The sequence below is a fragment of the Melanerpes formicivorus genome, unplaced genomic scaffold (genome assembly GCF_026170545.1).
Source record: "Melanerpes formicivorus ecotype bairdi unplaced genomic scaffold, bMelFor1.0.p_v2 SCAF_20, whole genome shotgun sequence".
NCBI classification, from domain to species: Eukaryota; Metazoa; Chordata; class Aves; order Piciformes; family Picidae; genus Melanerpes; species Melanerpes formicivorus.
Window position 1 is genome coordinate 926,969 of NW_027142372.1, and position 17,539 is coordinate 944,507.

Genomic DNA, 17,539 nt, shown 5'->3' on the forward strand with positions numbered 1-17,539 from the left:
TTATTGTCCTGGGCTTGGCTTTATGAAGGAACTAGAGTTAGTTGTTTGTTTTTTAACTTGTTATATATTTCAGGTCTCATATCTTCAAAAGTTGCTCTCTTTTATTTACTCCAATTAAGAACTTTGCCCAAAGTAAGAACTCTGTGACAATATTGGTTTATTAGCACAGATGTGGTTTCCAGATGTTCCTTTTTGAGATATTTTAAACTGGACATTAATCTGCTTTTCTTAATAATGACATTACAAAAGTCTGTTATAAGGGTCTTAGCAAATGAAACTTGTTAGGCTTCCAGTGTCTGCTTCTGAGTCTGAAACTTTTGAATACTCCCTAGCAAGCTATTGACATTCATTTAAGGTCAGGCTTGATGGGGCTCTGAGTGGCATGATGTAGTTTGGGATGTCCCTGCTTACTGCAGGGGGGTTGGACTAAATGGCCTCTAGAGGTCCTTTCCAAACCAGTGCATTCTATGACTCCAGGACAATGGTTTGGGTTAAGAAGGGATTTTTCTTTTTTTTTTTTTTATTGTAGGGAATGGTTTTATTTAAATGTGGGCAATAATATTGTGAGACTTGGTTTGTGCTCAGACGGATTTTGTGTAGCTCTCTCTCAATGTGCTTTTTTTTTTTTTTGCCAACAGGTGCTTAATAGATATATGTCCACACCTCTCATTCCCACTCTTCCAACTCCCATCATTCCTGTCATACCCCCACCGTACACCATTGCCACGGGTAGCATACGTGACTGTGTCCGACTCCGAGGCCTTCCTTACACCGCAGGCATCGATGACATCTTGGAATTCATGGGAGACGCCACAGCTGATATCAAGCCCCATGGAGTTCACATGGTCCTTAATCAACAGGTAACAGCATTTGGGTTAACCTTCCAGTTCCTGAACAGGGCTAAAAGTCACAGTGTCCTGCCTCTTTCTGGCTGTTTTCCAGTATTCCCCTTCCTTCTTTCCTTCTCCTCATTTCTCCTCCCCGCTTACACAAGCACTTGGTTTTCTTTCTATGTATGTTTATGTAAGACTGGGGAGGATGAAGCTTGTTTTTCTAAAAACAGTTTTGTCCTGGAGGCTCTCTTAAATAGGCCCATGTGTTTCAGTCAAGTGCTGGAAATACAAGGCACGAATGTCTCATGTTAGATGACATTAGGTGATGTCTCATATTAGGTGATAGCTGCTCTGTCAGATTCAGGCTTTCTGCTCAGTGATAACTGTGGGGTTTGAGTGATACTTGTGGAAAAAGACTTGGGTTTTCTAAGCTTTTAACTTGGTTAGAGATCTCTCTGGCTTTAAAGGAAGTAGATAATTAAACATAGTTTCAGATATGTTTTAATAACATAATTATAGGGATATTTGTTCCCTGTCATCTTATGTTATAATTAGTCAAGCAGCTGAATGGGTTCTCAGAGATGCTGTGGAATCTCCACTGCTGGAGATGCTCTGATTTCAAGTGGAGAAGGCCAGGAGTGGCCTCATATAATTTGAAAGTTAGCCCTGCCTTGAACAACATTTGAATTACAGGTCTGCAAACTTTGTTTCCATGCTAAATTTTTCTTTCTTTCTTTTTGCAGAAGACAGAAATAGTGTTGTGTTAACTGGGTGCTGATTGCCTGGGTCTTGCCTTTCAGCTTCTGAAAACCATAGTTGTGTTGTTAGTCATCGGTGCTGGATGAGAAGGAACAATACAGATTTTCAGCAGACACTTGATCTTAGTACTCCCTGCACCTCTTGTGCCTGAGGTGTTTTAATAACAGATTGATGTGATTAACGTGATTATTTCCCCCCTTCCCCTAGGGACGACCATCAGGTGATGCTTTTATCCAAATGAAATCTGCTGATAAAGCCTTTATGGTGGCTCAAAAATGTCACAAAAAAATGATGAAGGACCGTTATGTGGAAGTATTCCAGTGTTCAGGAGAGGAGATGAACTTTGTTTTAATGGGTGGCACTTTAAATCGTAGTGGCTTATCCCCACCGCCATGTAAGTTACCATGTAAGTCTCCAATTCTTCCGCTCTCTGCTGCTAAAGGCTGATATGTGGTAGGTGCTGAAGCTTTGTGGCCTTTCACCTTTTGACTTGGGTTTTGCGATGATCAGTAATCATCCGTCTGTATACATGCTGAGATTGGAATTGTTCCCTTTGGGCAATAATGGGACTGATCAAAGGCATTTTTATTGTGTTTCGGTGGTGAGTAGAGGGCAGCAAAGCCTCGCCAGTGAAATTGTTGCGCACACTGCTTTTTTATGGGTGTACTGTTCTTCTGAGCTCTGCGGTAGACTTGCCTGTAGTGAAACTTACTTGGAATTAGAGGGATTTTTAAAAGGGGGAAAATTTCTGTATTCTAGCTGCCAATGAGTGCTCTTGCTGTCTTGCTTTAGAGCATTGAGAAGGTACTCTATGGGTTTATTTTTGAAGAAAACACCCACGGGGATAATGTTTTAACAGACCATAGAGTGGTGAAGTTAGGTGGATTTTTATATGTTCATTTTATTCAGAATAACAGAGAATCTTACTGTGGGACTATACTGGAACTTCACTGTGCTGCTCTAATTCATCTCACTAGCAAGTCATGAGCAGATACTGATGTGTATTTGCAAAAGAGTAAAAAGCTGATGAATAAAAACAGTTTCACTGCACACCAAACCAAACTGCACAAATCAGGTGTTGCATCAGACTGATGATCTAGTGAGGTTTTCTTTTTTCCACTTGCTGTGACCTAAAAATACTTTTTGAAGTTGGTGGACGCTTATATATGAAGACTCACAGTCAGCAGTTGTGGATGCCTGTTTGTAGCTCATATTACATACTGTTGTCCCACAGAGTACAACTTCTGTTAGAAACAACAGAGGGTGTGTTGGTGTGCACTCCTGCTTTCTCTGCACATGGCTTTATGCTTTCCTTGAATAATTCTGAAGTTCCCTACTCTCTGTTTGCATACACACAAGGCTGCTCAGCTTTAGGAGTTAGGTACTCTTAGGAATTGCTGATTTTGAATGCCTCAGTTGTCATTTCGTGATGATTCAGCAGGGGTTTCCAAGGGAAAGACCAGAAAGCAGTCTTTGCACAAGTGCTCATTCATCATGCCCAGATACTGTTAATTACATTGGCATGCGGATTTCCTTTCCTGTAGCAGAGATAGCCATTCTAATTGGTTTTCTGTGTCCTGCTTTGTTTTCAGGTCTATCTCCACCAGCTTATGCTGCTTTCCAAACAGCAGCTGTGATCCCAGCAGAGGCAGCGCTTTACCAGCCACAAGCCCTCTTGCCAACCACCAGGACTCCTCAGGCCTCCACAGCTGCTCCTCCAGCAGTTACCTACTATCCAGCTCAAGCTGCTCAACTTTATATGAATTACACAGCTTACTATCCCAGGTAACCCCAAGGTTTAGCTGCTTCTTGATGTTTCATCTCAATGGAGCAGGCAACTGTGTGGTCTCCTGTGAACAGCTCTTAAATTTGTTTTTTTGCTTTAGATATTCCCGGGAACTTGATGTTCATCACCAGAGGCAGTAGCTATTTTAACTGAATTTCTGTGGACTTGTAATGGAGTCTGGCTTATCTATAGCTTTCATCTGAATCTTGTGATAATGTTGGTCTAATATTTAACAGTGGTTTTGGCACCAGGGCAATGTCATCAAGTCAGTCCTATTTCTTGGCCAAATGGCTCTACCCTCATTCCTTACCTCTTGTACTTACGATGAGTCTTTCAGTATGGAAGCTCTCTTAGGTGTGTACTAGGTTTGATTTCTGATATCAGTGAGACCAGATGGATTCATTGTTCTGGTGCTTGGGTTGGTGGGGAAATAGCTTGTCCATTAAAGTTCCTAGGCTTGTGACACTGAAATTAGTCTGAGTGCTGGTAAATTGCTAGATAGGCCCTGACCAGAGATGATGCTTTACTTACTGTTTTGTGGCTCAGAAATACCAGATTTGGGTCTTTGTCTGCTTTTCACTCTGATTGCCCTCAACAGTATTGTTTTTGTGTGTGTTGGTTGGGGGTTTTTTTGTTCCCCCCCCTTGTGGCTTTATTAACAATATTAGAACAAGTCATCTGCAGCTACTATTTTTCTTCTCCCCTGGGAAATAGCTGTTTTTTTTCCTTTGTTCTCTAAAAATAAATTATCATATGCTGAAGAAAAAAGCCCACAAAGCAGTCTACACCAGGGCTGCTTCTTGTTCTGTGGTTTTGGGCTTATTCTCAAACTTTTCGGTTTCATCTTTGCCTGTTCTGAGCACTAAAAGCAGTTATTGGTTTTCATAATGATTTTGCCCTTCTTTCTCTTTCAGTCCTCCAGTATCCCCTACCACAGTGGGGTACATTGCAGCTGCTCCAGGAGCTGTAGCTGCTGCTGCTGCCGCCACTGCCACCCACACTCCGCTTCTGCCTCAGCCTGGAGCATTAGTCCGTATGCAGGGCTTGCCATATAACACAGGAATGAAGGAGATACTCAGTTTCTTCCAGGGGTACCAGGTTAGTATGCAGCCCTTCTCAATAGGGTATTTGGACCTCCAAGTAATGATCAGTGAAGCTCAAACTGAGCAAGTGAGTGCTTTTGGAAATTGCTGAAGCAATTCAATACAGTGTGCTGTATTGAGCTGGCAGAGCTAAGTGTAATATGCAGTTTGTCTTATTTCTTATATACAAAGCATATCCTAATTTGAAAGCAAAGATTTAGTGCCTGGGGTTAGGTTTAAGTTTAAGTTTGAAAAGTGAGAAAGTGCAAAGCCTCAGTGATAGTGGGGGTGTGAAGGGGCTGCCAAAAGAAGGTGAGGACTGCCAAAAGTTTTCAGCCCTTGCCACTTTTTGGTGGGAACCCTAGGGAGGGTCACTGTTTGACCTTCAAGACTTCAGTGTTTAAGTCTGCCTGGAGCAAATTTCTAGTACAGAAGAGGCTGTGACCTAGGTGTGGTGACTTGCTTGGAAGAGGAGAGAGCCAGGTGCCTTTGTTGGACACTCTTTCAAGGACTTACTGCAGGAACATTTTCTATTAAAAATGCATTACACTGCAATCTAAAAACTCCCTCTGTTTTCCATACTGTTTTATACTGGCAGTAAATATTCTAAATGCTGTAGTCAGTGTGTACTGATACAGTGAGCAAATACATAGAAACTTCTCGTCTTGAGGAATATCATGGGGGGGAAGTGCACCATGTACAAACACTTTTTTTCCCTAGTGGCACTTATTACTCATGGAATTATTATTTCCATGTCTTCTGCCTCTCACCATCAGTGTTTGCTAAAAGGAAAGATGATTGAGTATCTTATGTTCTGGTGAGTATTTAACTTCTGTGGATAACATCACATAGACTACCAAGTCTGCCGTTTTGATACTGGTTGGACTTAAAATCCTCCTAGTGGGCCTCAAACCACTGTTCAAGTGGTGTGTGTGAAAAGATGGCCATTTTGGTCTGTCTTTCAAAATTCTGTCAGTAGAACAACAGTGGTGTACAAGATGCAGAAGGATTCTTCTCAATGCATGGCAGCAGTTTATACAAAACAGTCAGGCATGGTGTGTTTTCTTCAAGGTTCCTAAAGGACAACAGGTTTCAGAGCCTGTTGTCTGCTGTGTAAATTAACATAGACTGAGAACTGGTGCTTAAATGTCTGTCTTGCAAGTTTTGAGTATTTGGAAAACCTGTTGTGGCTTTTTTTTGGATGAAACTACTGAAAGTTACTAGAAGTAGTTTCACATTCTTGGTTTTTCAGTGGAAATATTTGAGGATTGTCTTATAAAAAGTGTGATGAATTTTAACTATTGAGATTTTACTTTTTGTTTGTTTGTGCCAGCTGACTGGGGGTTTTGGTGGGTGGATATATTGAAACCTTGACTGGGGAAACTGAAATTCAGACAGTGTTAAGTGCACCTTTGGAAATGTGACCTGACCCTGTCTGTGCATGGATTAGGTCAGTGAGAATGTCTGGTAGGCCTGTCTTGCATTAAATCTTCATTTTTTTTTTTACTGAATCTTTGAGTGTGGTGCTGAATTTGCCTTAGTCTTGGTTTCTGCATCTGAAGAGCAGTTTGTATTGCACAGTTAAATGCTTCAAATGTGACAAAATTTCTGCTCAAGGTGAAAACTTCGTTCTTCTGCTGCAATCTCTTCTGGTCACCAGTTACTGTTATTAAATTCATCACCTCTGATTTTTTTAGAAGATGTTGTCCAAATGAGATGGGGTTCATTGTCTTATAAAGGAGCCAAGGAACCCTGCATGTGGTAATGCTAGTTTTATACTTGCTCATTCCTTCAGGGAAAAAAAGAGGTGATGACTTATTGTATTGGGACAATATTTAGTCTCTGGAGCAATAACTAATATTGTTTTTCTTCTTCCCTCCCTTTTCCTCACTCCTCACATTATTTTTTCCATTTTCTGCTGATGCCCAAGGATTTATTACATGATGCTTCTGCTTGTTTATCAAGTGAGCCTCTAATAATCATCAGTGGTTGGGGCATGGTTTTAATTTCTCTATAACTATTTGATGTTGGTCTTCAGTGGGCTTCAGTGTTGGTATTCTGGGAACCAGGTTGGAGATGCTGAGATTCAAGGCTGATTTTTGTCTTGGTGTGTGCTTATCTAAAAGGAACAGGGTTTAAGTTTTAGTTCTTGCTTTATTTTCTGTTTTCTTCCTTCAGTCTTCACGGGCTCTGTATATTGCATGTGTGCTCATGTTGCTACTTAAGTGAAAGCACCTTTCATACCAGACCTGCCTCTTAAGAGAGAGACTTGGCTTATCATGGGCTTCAACAAACTGGTCTCAACATCAGTACATGCTTCTAGTAATAAATAATGTGCAAGTCAGTGGATCAGCGTTTTAGTTTAGTTGTATCAGCACTAGGCTCTTGTTCAGTAGTACAGCAGCTTGATTTCTTCTTGTAGTTCTGCTTTCTCCTTTTCATTGCTGAACGTTTTTTTCCAGCTTGCATGTGTTTAATGTGTCTTACATGAAACACTCTTGAAAAACCTGTGAACAATTTTAATAGTTAATCTTGGAGATGGTAAACTTCCCCATTACCTTCCTGTATAATATTGTAGTGTACTGTAATCTTCCAGAGAGGTGATATCAATAGTCTTTGATTCAGTAACTAATTCATGTTACACTGCTTTTAGGTTCTACTGTAACGCAGCAGGGCCATCCATTTGACTCCACTCATGCACTGTGTGCATAGCTAAGTGATACTTAACCAAAACCACGATAATAATCTCCACCTCACAATTCAGGTGGGACAGTGGGATGACAGTGGTTGCTTTGACAGGTGCTGAAACACCAGCTGCTCAGCAGATGATTGTCTTGAGGTATTACTTGTAGGAAACTTCCCGTTACAATATGAAAAATACACGATTGTGAAGAGATCCTTCTAGAACTAAGAAAAATTACTTGTGTTTCAGATCCTGTGGGGGAAAGCCTGAGGAAGAGATGCAGAAACAGCTACTGTATGTAGCAGACTTTAGGCCATCACTCTGTATAGCTGTAGAAACACTGAGAGAAACCAAGTAACAAAGGAAGGAACAAGTATAATAGTTGGGTGATGGAGTTACATAAAATTGTTTGGGTTACACTAAGGCATTTATTTACTGGCTAAATCCTCTGTGGATTTTACTCTTTAGCCATTAAATGAAGCAATGAGAAATATTTCTAGTTGGTGTTTGTGGTTTGTTTTTTTTTTGGGGGGGGGGTGTTGTTTGTTTGTTTTGGTGGGTTGTTTTTAGTGGTTGGTTGTTTTTTCTTATGAGAATGCAGGTTTATTGCCAATGTTGGTGTTCTGCAAGAACTGCTAGGTTTATGTGCAATTAGATGTAATTTAACTGTGCTCATGGTCTTAGCTGATGCAAAGCTTGGTCACATCCATCATCTTAGTTAGGATTTAGTAGCAGTTGCCCAGTTTATTGGAAGTTGGCATAAATGTAAAGTGAAGTCATCTCTGCCTGGAAAAGACCACGTGGATTAATTCTTAGAAAGTAGACTTACTATTTAGGTAAATTGTGTCTAAGTATAGTAGAATGTTTCATTCAGAATTAGTAAAATAAACTAGATGAGCACTAAGATTCAGGGGCCATGGTCACCATCTGAGCTTTATTTAGAGCCTCCTGATTTAGCTGGAAAAGGTCAGGATGGACATGTAGGGACTTCTTTGTGTACGTGTTTTTATGTAATGGAAGCTTAAAATAAATACTGTTCTTTAAACCTGTACTGGGGTTAGGTGCCTTTTATCTGTGCCTGAAGAGAGCTTTTGCAGTATATTAATCCTCCAGTCTTCAAAGAATTCAAGGCTCATTGTTGTAGGGGGTGGAGGGGTGGCTTGTGCTTAAAACAGTAATAAGGACGTGAAGGAAAGTGGATGGCTGAATTCCAACGGCATTAACAACATTTCTCTCTTGTATCAGGACAGCAGCCTTCATTGTTACTGACTTTAAGGATTAGGGTTTTTTTTTCTCTGACATGCATGCTTAAACAAAGAAGTATTCTCTTTCCTATGGATTCCTTTTGAAATCTGATGCTTTGGAGTCAGAGGGACACCCCATTCTGTGTGCCAATTCCAGGCATAGCACCTTCTGACCAGGGAAGCAAAAGAGGACATAGTAGCTGAAAAATTCCTGTTTGCTGGTTATTTGAAGTCATCTGGCAATATATATGTTGTTATATGCTCTCCCCCGTGCTCTCAGAATAGAGGCTTGTTTTGCTTGTCTAAATTTATCTTCCACCTGGAAATGTTGCCTTTGTGGAGAAAGCACTTGTGAGACTGTGACTGCTAAATGAGTAGTTACTGTTTCTGGCTGTGGCCTCCCACACTTAAAACAAGAGGCTAAAAGGGAACTGTCTTTGAGCTGTGTTTTTGGGAACAAGCATTAGATAGTTCACTGTCTGGTCCACAAAATATTCAGGTAGTGTCTGCTCTACAGAGCATTCTGATGGTTTCTGGCACTTATATTGGCACTCTTAAGGTACAACTGATACACTTCAGTGGCAAAGCCAGTTTAGGGCATTTCTTCTGACTCTTTTGCCAGAGGCACATTAAAACTGATTCTGTGTTCCAGACGTACATTATCTAGACATTTTCCCAAAGTCCAAGCGATGGATTCTTTCCTTTTGGGAACTGTTCTGTGACAGGGTTTATTGGTCTTTTAGGCTAGAACTACAACTGCAGTCCTGCAATGGCCATTTTGCCTCTGATGTTTTCCATTTCTGTCATTTCCCTTTGCTTTTTGCCCAGCTGGGGCATGTTTAAATATACTTTCCAATTACAATTTTGTTTTTATCCATGGATTTTATTTTTTTTCCCCACTAGATTGCTCTGCATATGCTGGTTTTAGACTGATCTTTGAATGTCTATTTGTAGGAATTGCAAAATTAAATGGAAATCAATGTCTCTCTAGTTAGTGACCTGGTTAAATCCGTGTACAGTGTGTGAGGAGACAAGAACAATCTCATATTCCTCTCAACACAGCAAGTGTTTCTGAAACAAATAGCTCACAGAAAAATCCAAACAAAACAACAAAGAACAGGTAGAAAGATAAAATGTAGTGTAGTATCTTTTTATTAACCAATATGTCTTTGATTTTTGTAATCTTAAAAAGCTTTACACTGCAGTAAGAATAGCAGGTAGTCTGTTGGGGACATGCTACCATACTGGAATAACAGAATCTTTTAGTTCAGAAGGCAAGTTCAACCCCACAAGAGCTGTGAGCTCAAAGGGAAGAGGGAGCAAGGCAGCAGCTTTGAGGATGGGGGCTGTTTCAGTTCAGAGAAGCAAGGAAGTCAGGAGAGAGAAGATAGTGGGACAAGAAGAGGGTAGTGAAAGCACTGAAAGTGACATCAGCTTTTTATTTTATTTCACTTAAAATGAAAGGGCGCTATTGCCGTACTTGGTAACTTATACCAGTTATTTGTGCATTAAGGTTAGGTATTTGACAATACATGAAGTTTCATGTTACCTCAGTATGGTCATACTGTCTGAGGTCTCACTAACATTTATACAGGAAACAAACTGCTAGGAGGTAGCTCAGTGAACTTGCTCTTGGTTGTACTAGGGGGCTAAATCGCTAGGTGGTATCTTTCAGATCTAAATGGAAGCAGAGTTTGACCTTTTGTACTGCAGGTAAAGCTAGCAAAGCTGTATTTCCCTTTTGAGCAATGAGTTTACCCTTGGCTTTACACAGTTTGTCTTGTGCAATTGGATGTTTTTCTCATAGGTTTCTGAAATGGAGTGCAAATCAGAAATATTTATGATCAAGTACGACATCCTCAGGCAAGTTAGGATAGTTTTCATGTCATTCACAGGGAATAAGAATTTTCCCACTTTATTTCCTATCTTGATTTGCAGTAGTACTTTCTGAAATGTGAAAGCTTGAAGAGTTTACTGTTCCACAACTTCTGCCTTAATTAACGGCAGTCTCTTACCAATGTCTTGTGATCAGGAGCAGCTTCTATTGCTAGGTATTTTGACTTTTTTTTTTTCTTTCTCTCCTTAGGCCTAGGCCTAAACTTTGATGTTTTCCATGTTATTTCTGCATTTCAAGTGTAAACTTTTAAACATTATCCCTCCCAAGAGATTATAGATCTTTACCTACTGTACATCTACTAATAATCTAAAGTATGTACTATCTTGAGACGGTCCTCCCAAAGAGTAAACATACATTTTGTAGATTTGTTTCAAGGGCAGGTCTGGGAACTGATAAATCTAATATTTGCACGGTCTGGTAGCTCTGGCAGAGACTAGAAAACACTTCTTATATTTGTATTTTATTAATGGCATGGGTCTAGATGTGAAGGTGACTAGAATTCAGTAGTAACTATGCTGGGAGGTTCTTTTCTTACATTCTCTGGGCTCCTGGTGGTTGTTCTCTATGGAAGGTCCATGCTGTGATGGTTGTGTTGTTGGGTTTTTTTTGTTTTCTTTTCTTTTTCTTTTCTTTTCAACTTCACTTTGGATGGAGACAATGACCAAATAGGCATTTTTCTCCTTAAGCTGGCAGGAGACTTTTTGTATTCTGCAAATACCAAAGGAATGCAGCATAGTATGTTTACGTTGTGTGCATTTGGCAATTGTCTAAAACATTAGTACAAAAGAGCCAATTTTGTGGGAGACAGGAAACTCTTCTTGCCACTGAAAGGATATTCTATAGCTTGGGTTATGCTAAACATGTTGCCTCCTGGATTATAGGAAGCACTCCAGTAGCCTCTTTAGCATGTACAAGAATGTTTAGTCCCTTTCCAGGACATGCAATTTGGAAAGTTGGAGATGTTCCTCAAGATTTGTTTTCTGACTGTTGATTCCATGTTGGTAGCTGGCCCTCCAACAGTATGCTTATTGCTTGGGTTCAGGATCTCATATATTTCTTAGATCTGATCCACATTGGGCATTTTTGTTTTAATTTATGGGTGTGGCTGTACTGGACAGGCACTTTTAATTTTAATATTCTTCTGCTGCAGATCTATCATGATGCAGTTACACTGGACAGTTTAATTTTTTCTGTATGGAAATATGCTGTAGTGGTGTAAATGCTACTTCAAGTGTGTTCATTCAAAAACATGTTTTCTGTAACTACACTGGTGTAGCCTACGTAGTGCAAGTATTGTATGCAACTGAAGTGTTTATCACTCGGCCCTGGAGAAGCTGCAGTTTCTTTTCATGACTGCATAAAAGACCTGAATGAGATCTGTATGCTGCTTCTAATCCTCCACTTCAGTGTGCATGCTGGAGGGTGGTATTCTGTCCCAGTGAGAGTCCTTACTAGAAGAATGAGTATGCAAGCTGAAGAGTTTTGTTACCAGATGCTGCTGTCTCATACAGAATGACAAAAAGGAACACTTCATGGTCTGAACTGTTTTCCTCCCTTGATAAGGCACAGTTCAAATACAAGTTTAGAATATTGCCCACTTGTGTTTACCTGAAGTCTATTGCTAAAACCAGTAAAACCCATCAGTTGATGTGTTGTTATTTTTTTTGAACCTGCCTGAAACTGTCAAATTTACTGTCTCCTGCCAGTTATAGTTGATGCTCTTACTTATGGTTGCAAATGATCATCTGTGTGGCTTGCTGTACCAGAACTGTTCCTTCTCTTGCTGATTATCATATGTCACACTTGTACTGTAGTATGCACCTGATGACTACAATGGCCTTATTCAGCTGAGCGATCAAGCAAGGAGTGTGTTACAAGCACCGAAAGAGTGGGTCTGTTTGTAACTCTTTGTAACTTCTGAAGAAGGTAAGATGTGACTGGCAGAAACTGCATCTCCAGTGGTGAATGGGAAGGGAAAGAAGGGCTTGGTGATAGTTTTGCTTACCGCTTTTCCCCTTCCTAGTTTGTGTTGGGATTCTTGCTTTAATTTTTCTGCTTCTGTCCCATTAAAAAAAATCAACTAACCTAAAGAAACTGGTCAACTGTGATCTGTAGCCAGTGGGATAGCAGTGGCAGAGGTAGTATGATGTGTTGGTTCTGCTCAGATGAGCTCAGATGATGTTAAACTTCCAGCTAGTGCTTGTTCCTCATGTGAAGCTTTCAGTCCAATATCTTATTTTTATCACAGCAGTAGAAAATGATTTTTTTTTCCTTGACTCGGCTACTAGAGTACACACACATTGAGTGTGCAAAAAACCTCAGACCTCTGGCTCTCTCTTTTCTGTATGAAAAAGCTGTCTAGAGATTAACTTATTTGTGTCTTGAGCTTCCTAACATAATGTGAGCTATTACTGTTTTTAAGGAGAGGTTTGTTTGGTGTAGTGGCATGCTTATCCAACTAAATGGTGATGGTAAACTTCCCTGTGTTTTTAGCACTAATGTAATTCTTAAAGACATTTTATTGTGACCTGTGGAGTTTGTGATGTCCCAATGCTATTGTATTCCATTCAAAATGCTACTGATTAGTTACTACAGGGTTTTTTTTTTTTCCTTCTCTTAAAAAAAAAACCACCAAAACTTTCAGTAAAAAATAAAGGCAATCAAATACTTGCCTTGATAGAATTATCTGCATAGATAAAGCTACCTTCATGTGATCACTATCAACTCAGTTGTTTTCTAATTAATTGATTTCTCATGATAGTGTTAGACCTGCTAGGGAGAAGAGACTGGAGGCTGTGTGGCCTGGTGGTGTACAGACCACCCACTATTACTCTGAGCATTTCCATGTTTATGCGAGGTTGGACAATCTTGTCTGGCTCATTTTATCCAGGGTAACTGGAAAACCAGATCAGCAATAGGGGTCTACTCTGTATGACATGGAAACAGTCTGTGATGAGAAGATAATTCATGGAGTAGCTCATCTTGAATTCTAAGCAGTCCAAAGTAGTATCAAGCAGATACCATTCTGTTTGGAACAGAACGTCAGGGGGAAAAAAAAAATTATTTGTCCTGATTTTAATCTATATTTGAAAACCACACAACAAAACACCCAAAAAAACCCTCAAACCCCAAACCCTCCAAACTTATAAAATCTACAAATCTATGTTAATAAGAATGTAAAACTAGTGTGTCTCAAAATGAAACTCAAGAATTCGATGTAGTGCTTAATTGTATTGCCTACCGAATGTGTGGATTTCCCTGGTATATTTACATGCGACTCCTATACCATGAATTTCCAGATCCTTTAATTGGTATTGCACCAATGCAGCTATTTGAATTAGTTTCATAGTTTCATTTAGGGTTGGAAGGGACCACAAGGATCATCTAGTTCCAACCCCCCTGCCATGGGCAGGGACACCCTGCACTAGATCAGGCTGGCCAGAGCCTCATCCAGCCTGCTCTTAAACGCCCCCAGGGACGGGGCCTCGACCACCTCCCCGGACAACCCGTTCCAGGGTCTCACCACTCTCACAGTGAAGAACCTCCTCCTCACGTCTAGCCTGAATCTCCCCACCTCTAGCTTCATTCCATTCCCCCTAGTCCTATCACTACCTGAGATCCTGAGAAGATCCTGAGAATTACTTTCTAAAGCTCTCCTCTGTGCTCAGAGGTCTGACTGTTCCCTATGTGTGTTTTTAGCCGACTCTGAACTGCAATATTAAACTTATACTCAGGACTGATGCTAAATTACTTGATGCTGTGTGGGTTAAAGAGCTGGTTTAGAGCACACCATCTTTTAGCTCAGATTTGCAGCTCAACACAAACTCTGTAGAGCTTTCTCTTTGAGCACAGCATTGATCTGAAATAATTACTTCTGAATCTGACCTGGGCTTCAGATATGATGGAGTTTATTTGCCTTTTAATTTTTCTGCATGCTGTTTCATTACTAACTTCAGTTCTGACATCAAGTCTGTACCAACTGTCTTGTACATGCTTTTAATTTCTAAAGCTTGCTGTTGCTTATATCTTAAGAATGCTTTTGCCACCTGCTAAGTGTTTGGGTGAGTGAAGCTCTGACATGTACTTGCTTTCTTTTTGTAAGTTTGAATCTGAAGCTGTTGAGAAACTGCTACTTGTAATAACTGAGAAGTCTGATGTTTCTTGCAGCATACCAGGCATGTAACAGTTCTACAAAAAGTGAAACCCTTAAGTATTTTCACAGGACATGTCACATGAACTTGAATGGAATTGAGTTAGTAATACTCATAAAACTGTTTCTTTTCCAGCATTGGACGTATGTTTTGTCTGGCACTGGTGTCTCCAACAAACTAACCTTGTGTTCGGAGCTTTGCTTCTTCAACCTGTGGTTTCAAAACTTCACTGAGATCCATTTCTGTCCAACAAATAGGACTCCCAAACTTTCTTGGGAAAGACTTTCAGCATGTTATAAGAAATGGTTGGGGTACCACAGGGCAGACAGAGATGTCTGCTTTAAACTCAGCAGTTTGGAACTGCCTTTTAAGAATTCAGGAGGGAAGATCCACTCCAAAGTAAAATCAACTCCAACTAAATCTCACTTTGTGTTCTCTGTGTGTTTGGTTTTATTTTTCCCTTTTGGCCTTGTAAAAAGGTACAATAAAGATTTCTTTATTTCAGTTGGGCTGAGCCAAATTTTACTTGGCTTTATCAATCTTTCTTGCACTGTATATGTGTATAAAGCTCAGCTCATCCTTCCAACACACAACTCACACACTTGGAGTGTGAGCACTCACAAGCCTTATAACCTTTGTCGCTTGGCCAGTATTCTACATAGTACAAGAATTATTCAGTGAATGCCTGGACTTGCTTGTTCCATCTACCCTGTATTAGCATCTCAGTCTTTATTTTCATATGAACCTTTAATCTGAATGACTTCTTTAGCAAAATCTTTACATGTCTTCTTCATCCTGTTCAGCACACCAGCAGAGTAAGAGCTGCTGCTGTTTGCCAAGCTGAAGGCTGAATTATTTTGGTCCCTTTCCCTCCTTCCCATTCTTAGATCCAAAATCTTTTTGCCACAGACACAGAAATGGAGCAAGCCAGATGCAGAGCATTAGAAATTGCATCTCCAGGTGTGGTCTCTTGTCTTAAGTGTTTTGGTTTTTGTTTCTTATTTTTTTTTTTTCTCTTCTTGTCATCTTCTATCATTGCAGCTCCATGCAGATTCCATCCTTGTGTTGTACAACTTTAGTGGGCAGCCCAGTGGAGAGGCCTTGGTGACTTTTCCAAGCCTGGACCTAGCTAAGAAAGCAGTGGCTGAGAAAAACGGACAGCTCCTGGGAAACCACTGTGTAGAACTGTACCTGGTCTAACTAAACACTCTTTTGGGGCTGGGGAAAGAACGTTGCACTAGACACCGTGCCTTTTGCAAAATAAGAAGTCTTCCCTTGCTGCCCAGGCAGCAGCAAATGTGCCTTTTCAGCATAATATGTTGGAATGTGGAGTGGTACATGTCTTGTGTTTTTGAAAAATGGTGTGTCCTATGCCAAAGATAGTGAAACCAGAAATTATGCTGTTAATTTACTTAATTTCTAATGTACTTGTTTAAAACGAAGCAAACCTGCTCCTGGCATCTAGTTAATTTTGAAGACAGTCTAATAGCACTTCAGCTATCATGGCCATGGAGAAAGGAACCTGTTCAGTAGCATTTGAAGTGGAAAGTGAAGCTGGAGTCATTCAGATTCTTCTGTGTTTAGTTTTTAAGCATTTACGCTTGACAAAATATCTTTTTTTTTTTTTTTGTAGAGTTTAAATGTCTTTAGAAAGGTCTTTTGGAATGCATAGCTTTCCTAGTTCAAAGCCTAGACCATACTGATAGATGTATTTTGTTGTTGTTGTTGTGTTGTTTTGTTTTGTTCTTGACTAGAAAATGCCAGGCTGCTGGACCCCAAATGCAATTGTGCTTTCTCCTGTTTTCATTATACATTGTTTTGCAAAAGCCATATTTGTCTTTCTTCCCAATGTTCTGCTGCCAAGGTGTAAAGCAAAATAATAAAAACAACAGCAAACCCAGAAAAATCCTCCCAGCCCCTAGCCCCAAACTTCTAATCTCTACAGGACAAAAATGGCACATAAACCTGAGTACTAATAAGTTATATTTTTTTATTTAAGCATAATAGCTTTCAGATACTGTATTAAAGATTTTGCTCTAGTTTATGTGCATGCAATTTGTTTACATCTTTAAACTACTTTATTTGTATATTATGAAACAACAAGATGTGTTGGAATCTGAATCCTCTAGTGCATGCTTTTTTTTTCTTTTTTCCCTGTGTGTGTATATACATAAGCTAGAAGTACTTTTACGTCATGTAGCATGTGTTTAAAAAAAGACATCTGCTGTAGAAGCACTAAATTACTTTGTTTTTACTGTGCCTTACTTCAAAACCATTCCAAGTGCAATACCAGCAGAGCAAAATGTAATGAATCCCGTTGTGACGTGTTCATGGATGTCTGAATTGATCTTTTTTTTGTTAGTGTACAATTTGAGTTGTACTTAAAGGAACTGAATGATGTATGCTTCTTTATATTACAACAAATAAAAGAGATGCTTACGAGGTGTTTTGGCTTTTGAAAGTAACTTAGGCTTTGCTATAATGTGTTTTCATGGGGCATGACTCTGTGATAAATAACCTTGTACTCATTTTTCTTTCTCCTAGGTTTAGGTAAGCACACATACCTTGCAAGAGTGGTGTGATTGGTTTTTCTTTATTTCCCCTCCCCCCCCCCCCCCCTTCTTTCCCCTTCTTTCTTTCTTCACACACTGTCAAGCCAGAAAGATGCATCATACATATTCCCCAGGTAGTGGAACACTTTTTAGGTGATGTGATGTAACTCTTTACAGGCTTAGTGCTGTTATTATGAAGTATTGAACTTGAAATTGTGTCACTGGCTTTTCTGTGCAATGCAAAAAGCTATGGTTATGTCACAAAGGAGTCATCACCTTTCTGTAAGAATCACAGAATCATTAGGGTTAGAAGGGACCTCAAGGATCATCTAGTGTGTAGGGGAGTGTATGGGAAGGGGGACAGTCATATTAAGACAACAAGGCTTGTTTCTCTCTAGTCAGAAGCATCCTATGCTGGATACCATCTCATTATTAAAACTTCCCAGTTGCAGTTTTATTCCAATCAGGTGGGACTGGATATAAATATTTTCCATTATCTTAATGTGTGACTGTTGGAATTAACTTGTTTCCAATATTTGTCTTTTTGAAGTC

General features: G+C 39.8%; 1 protein-coding gene across 6 annotated transcripts in view; it reads left to right on the forward strand.

Moving 5' to 3' along the window:
* Positions 1-16,879, forward strand: part of ESRP2 (epithelial splicing regulatory protein 2) — a 103,688-nt gene extending 86,809 nt beyond the window's left edge. For 4 of the 6 annotated variants that reach the window (XM_068150473.1, XM_068150474.1, XM_068150472.1 and 1 more), the window contains 6 exons: positions 639-860; positions 1,800-1,998; positions 3,185-3,377; positions 4,293-4,476; positions 12,099-12,210; positions 15,477-15,563. In XM_068150473.1, the coding sequence (XP_068006574.1) occupies positions 639-860; positions 1,800-1,998; positions 3,185-3,377; positions 4,293-4,476; positions 12,099-12,188 (888 nt within the window). In that variant the 3' untranslated portion in view covers positions 12,189-12,210; positions 15,477-15,563. Of the gene's footprint in view, positions 1-638; positions 861-1,799; positions 1,999-3,184; positions 3,378-4,292; positions 4,477-12,098; positions 12,211-15,476 lie in introns of all 6 variants that reach the window. The other 2 variants (XM_068150476.1, XM_068150477.1) reach the window with 2 other exon arrangements.
* Positions 16,880-17,539: the final 660 nt, after the last annotated feature.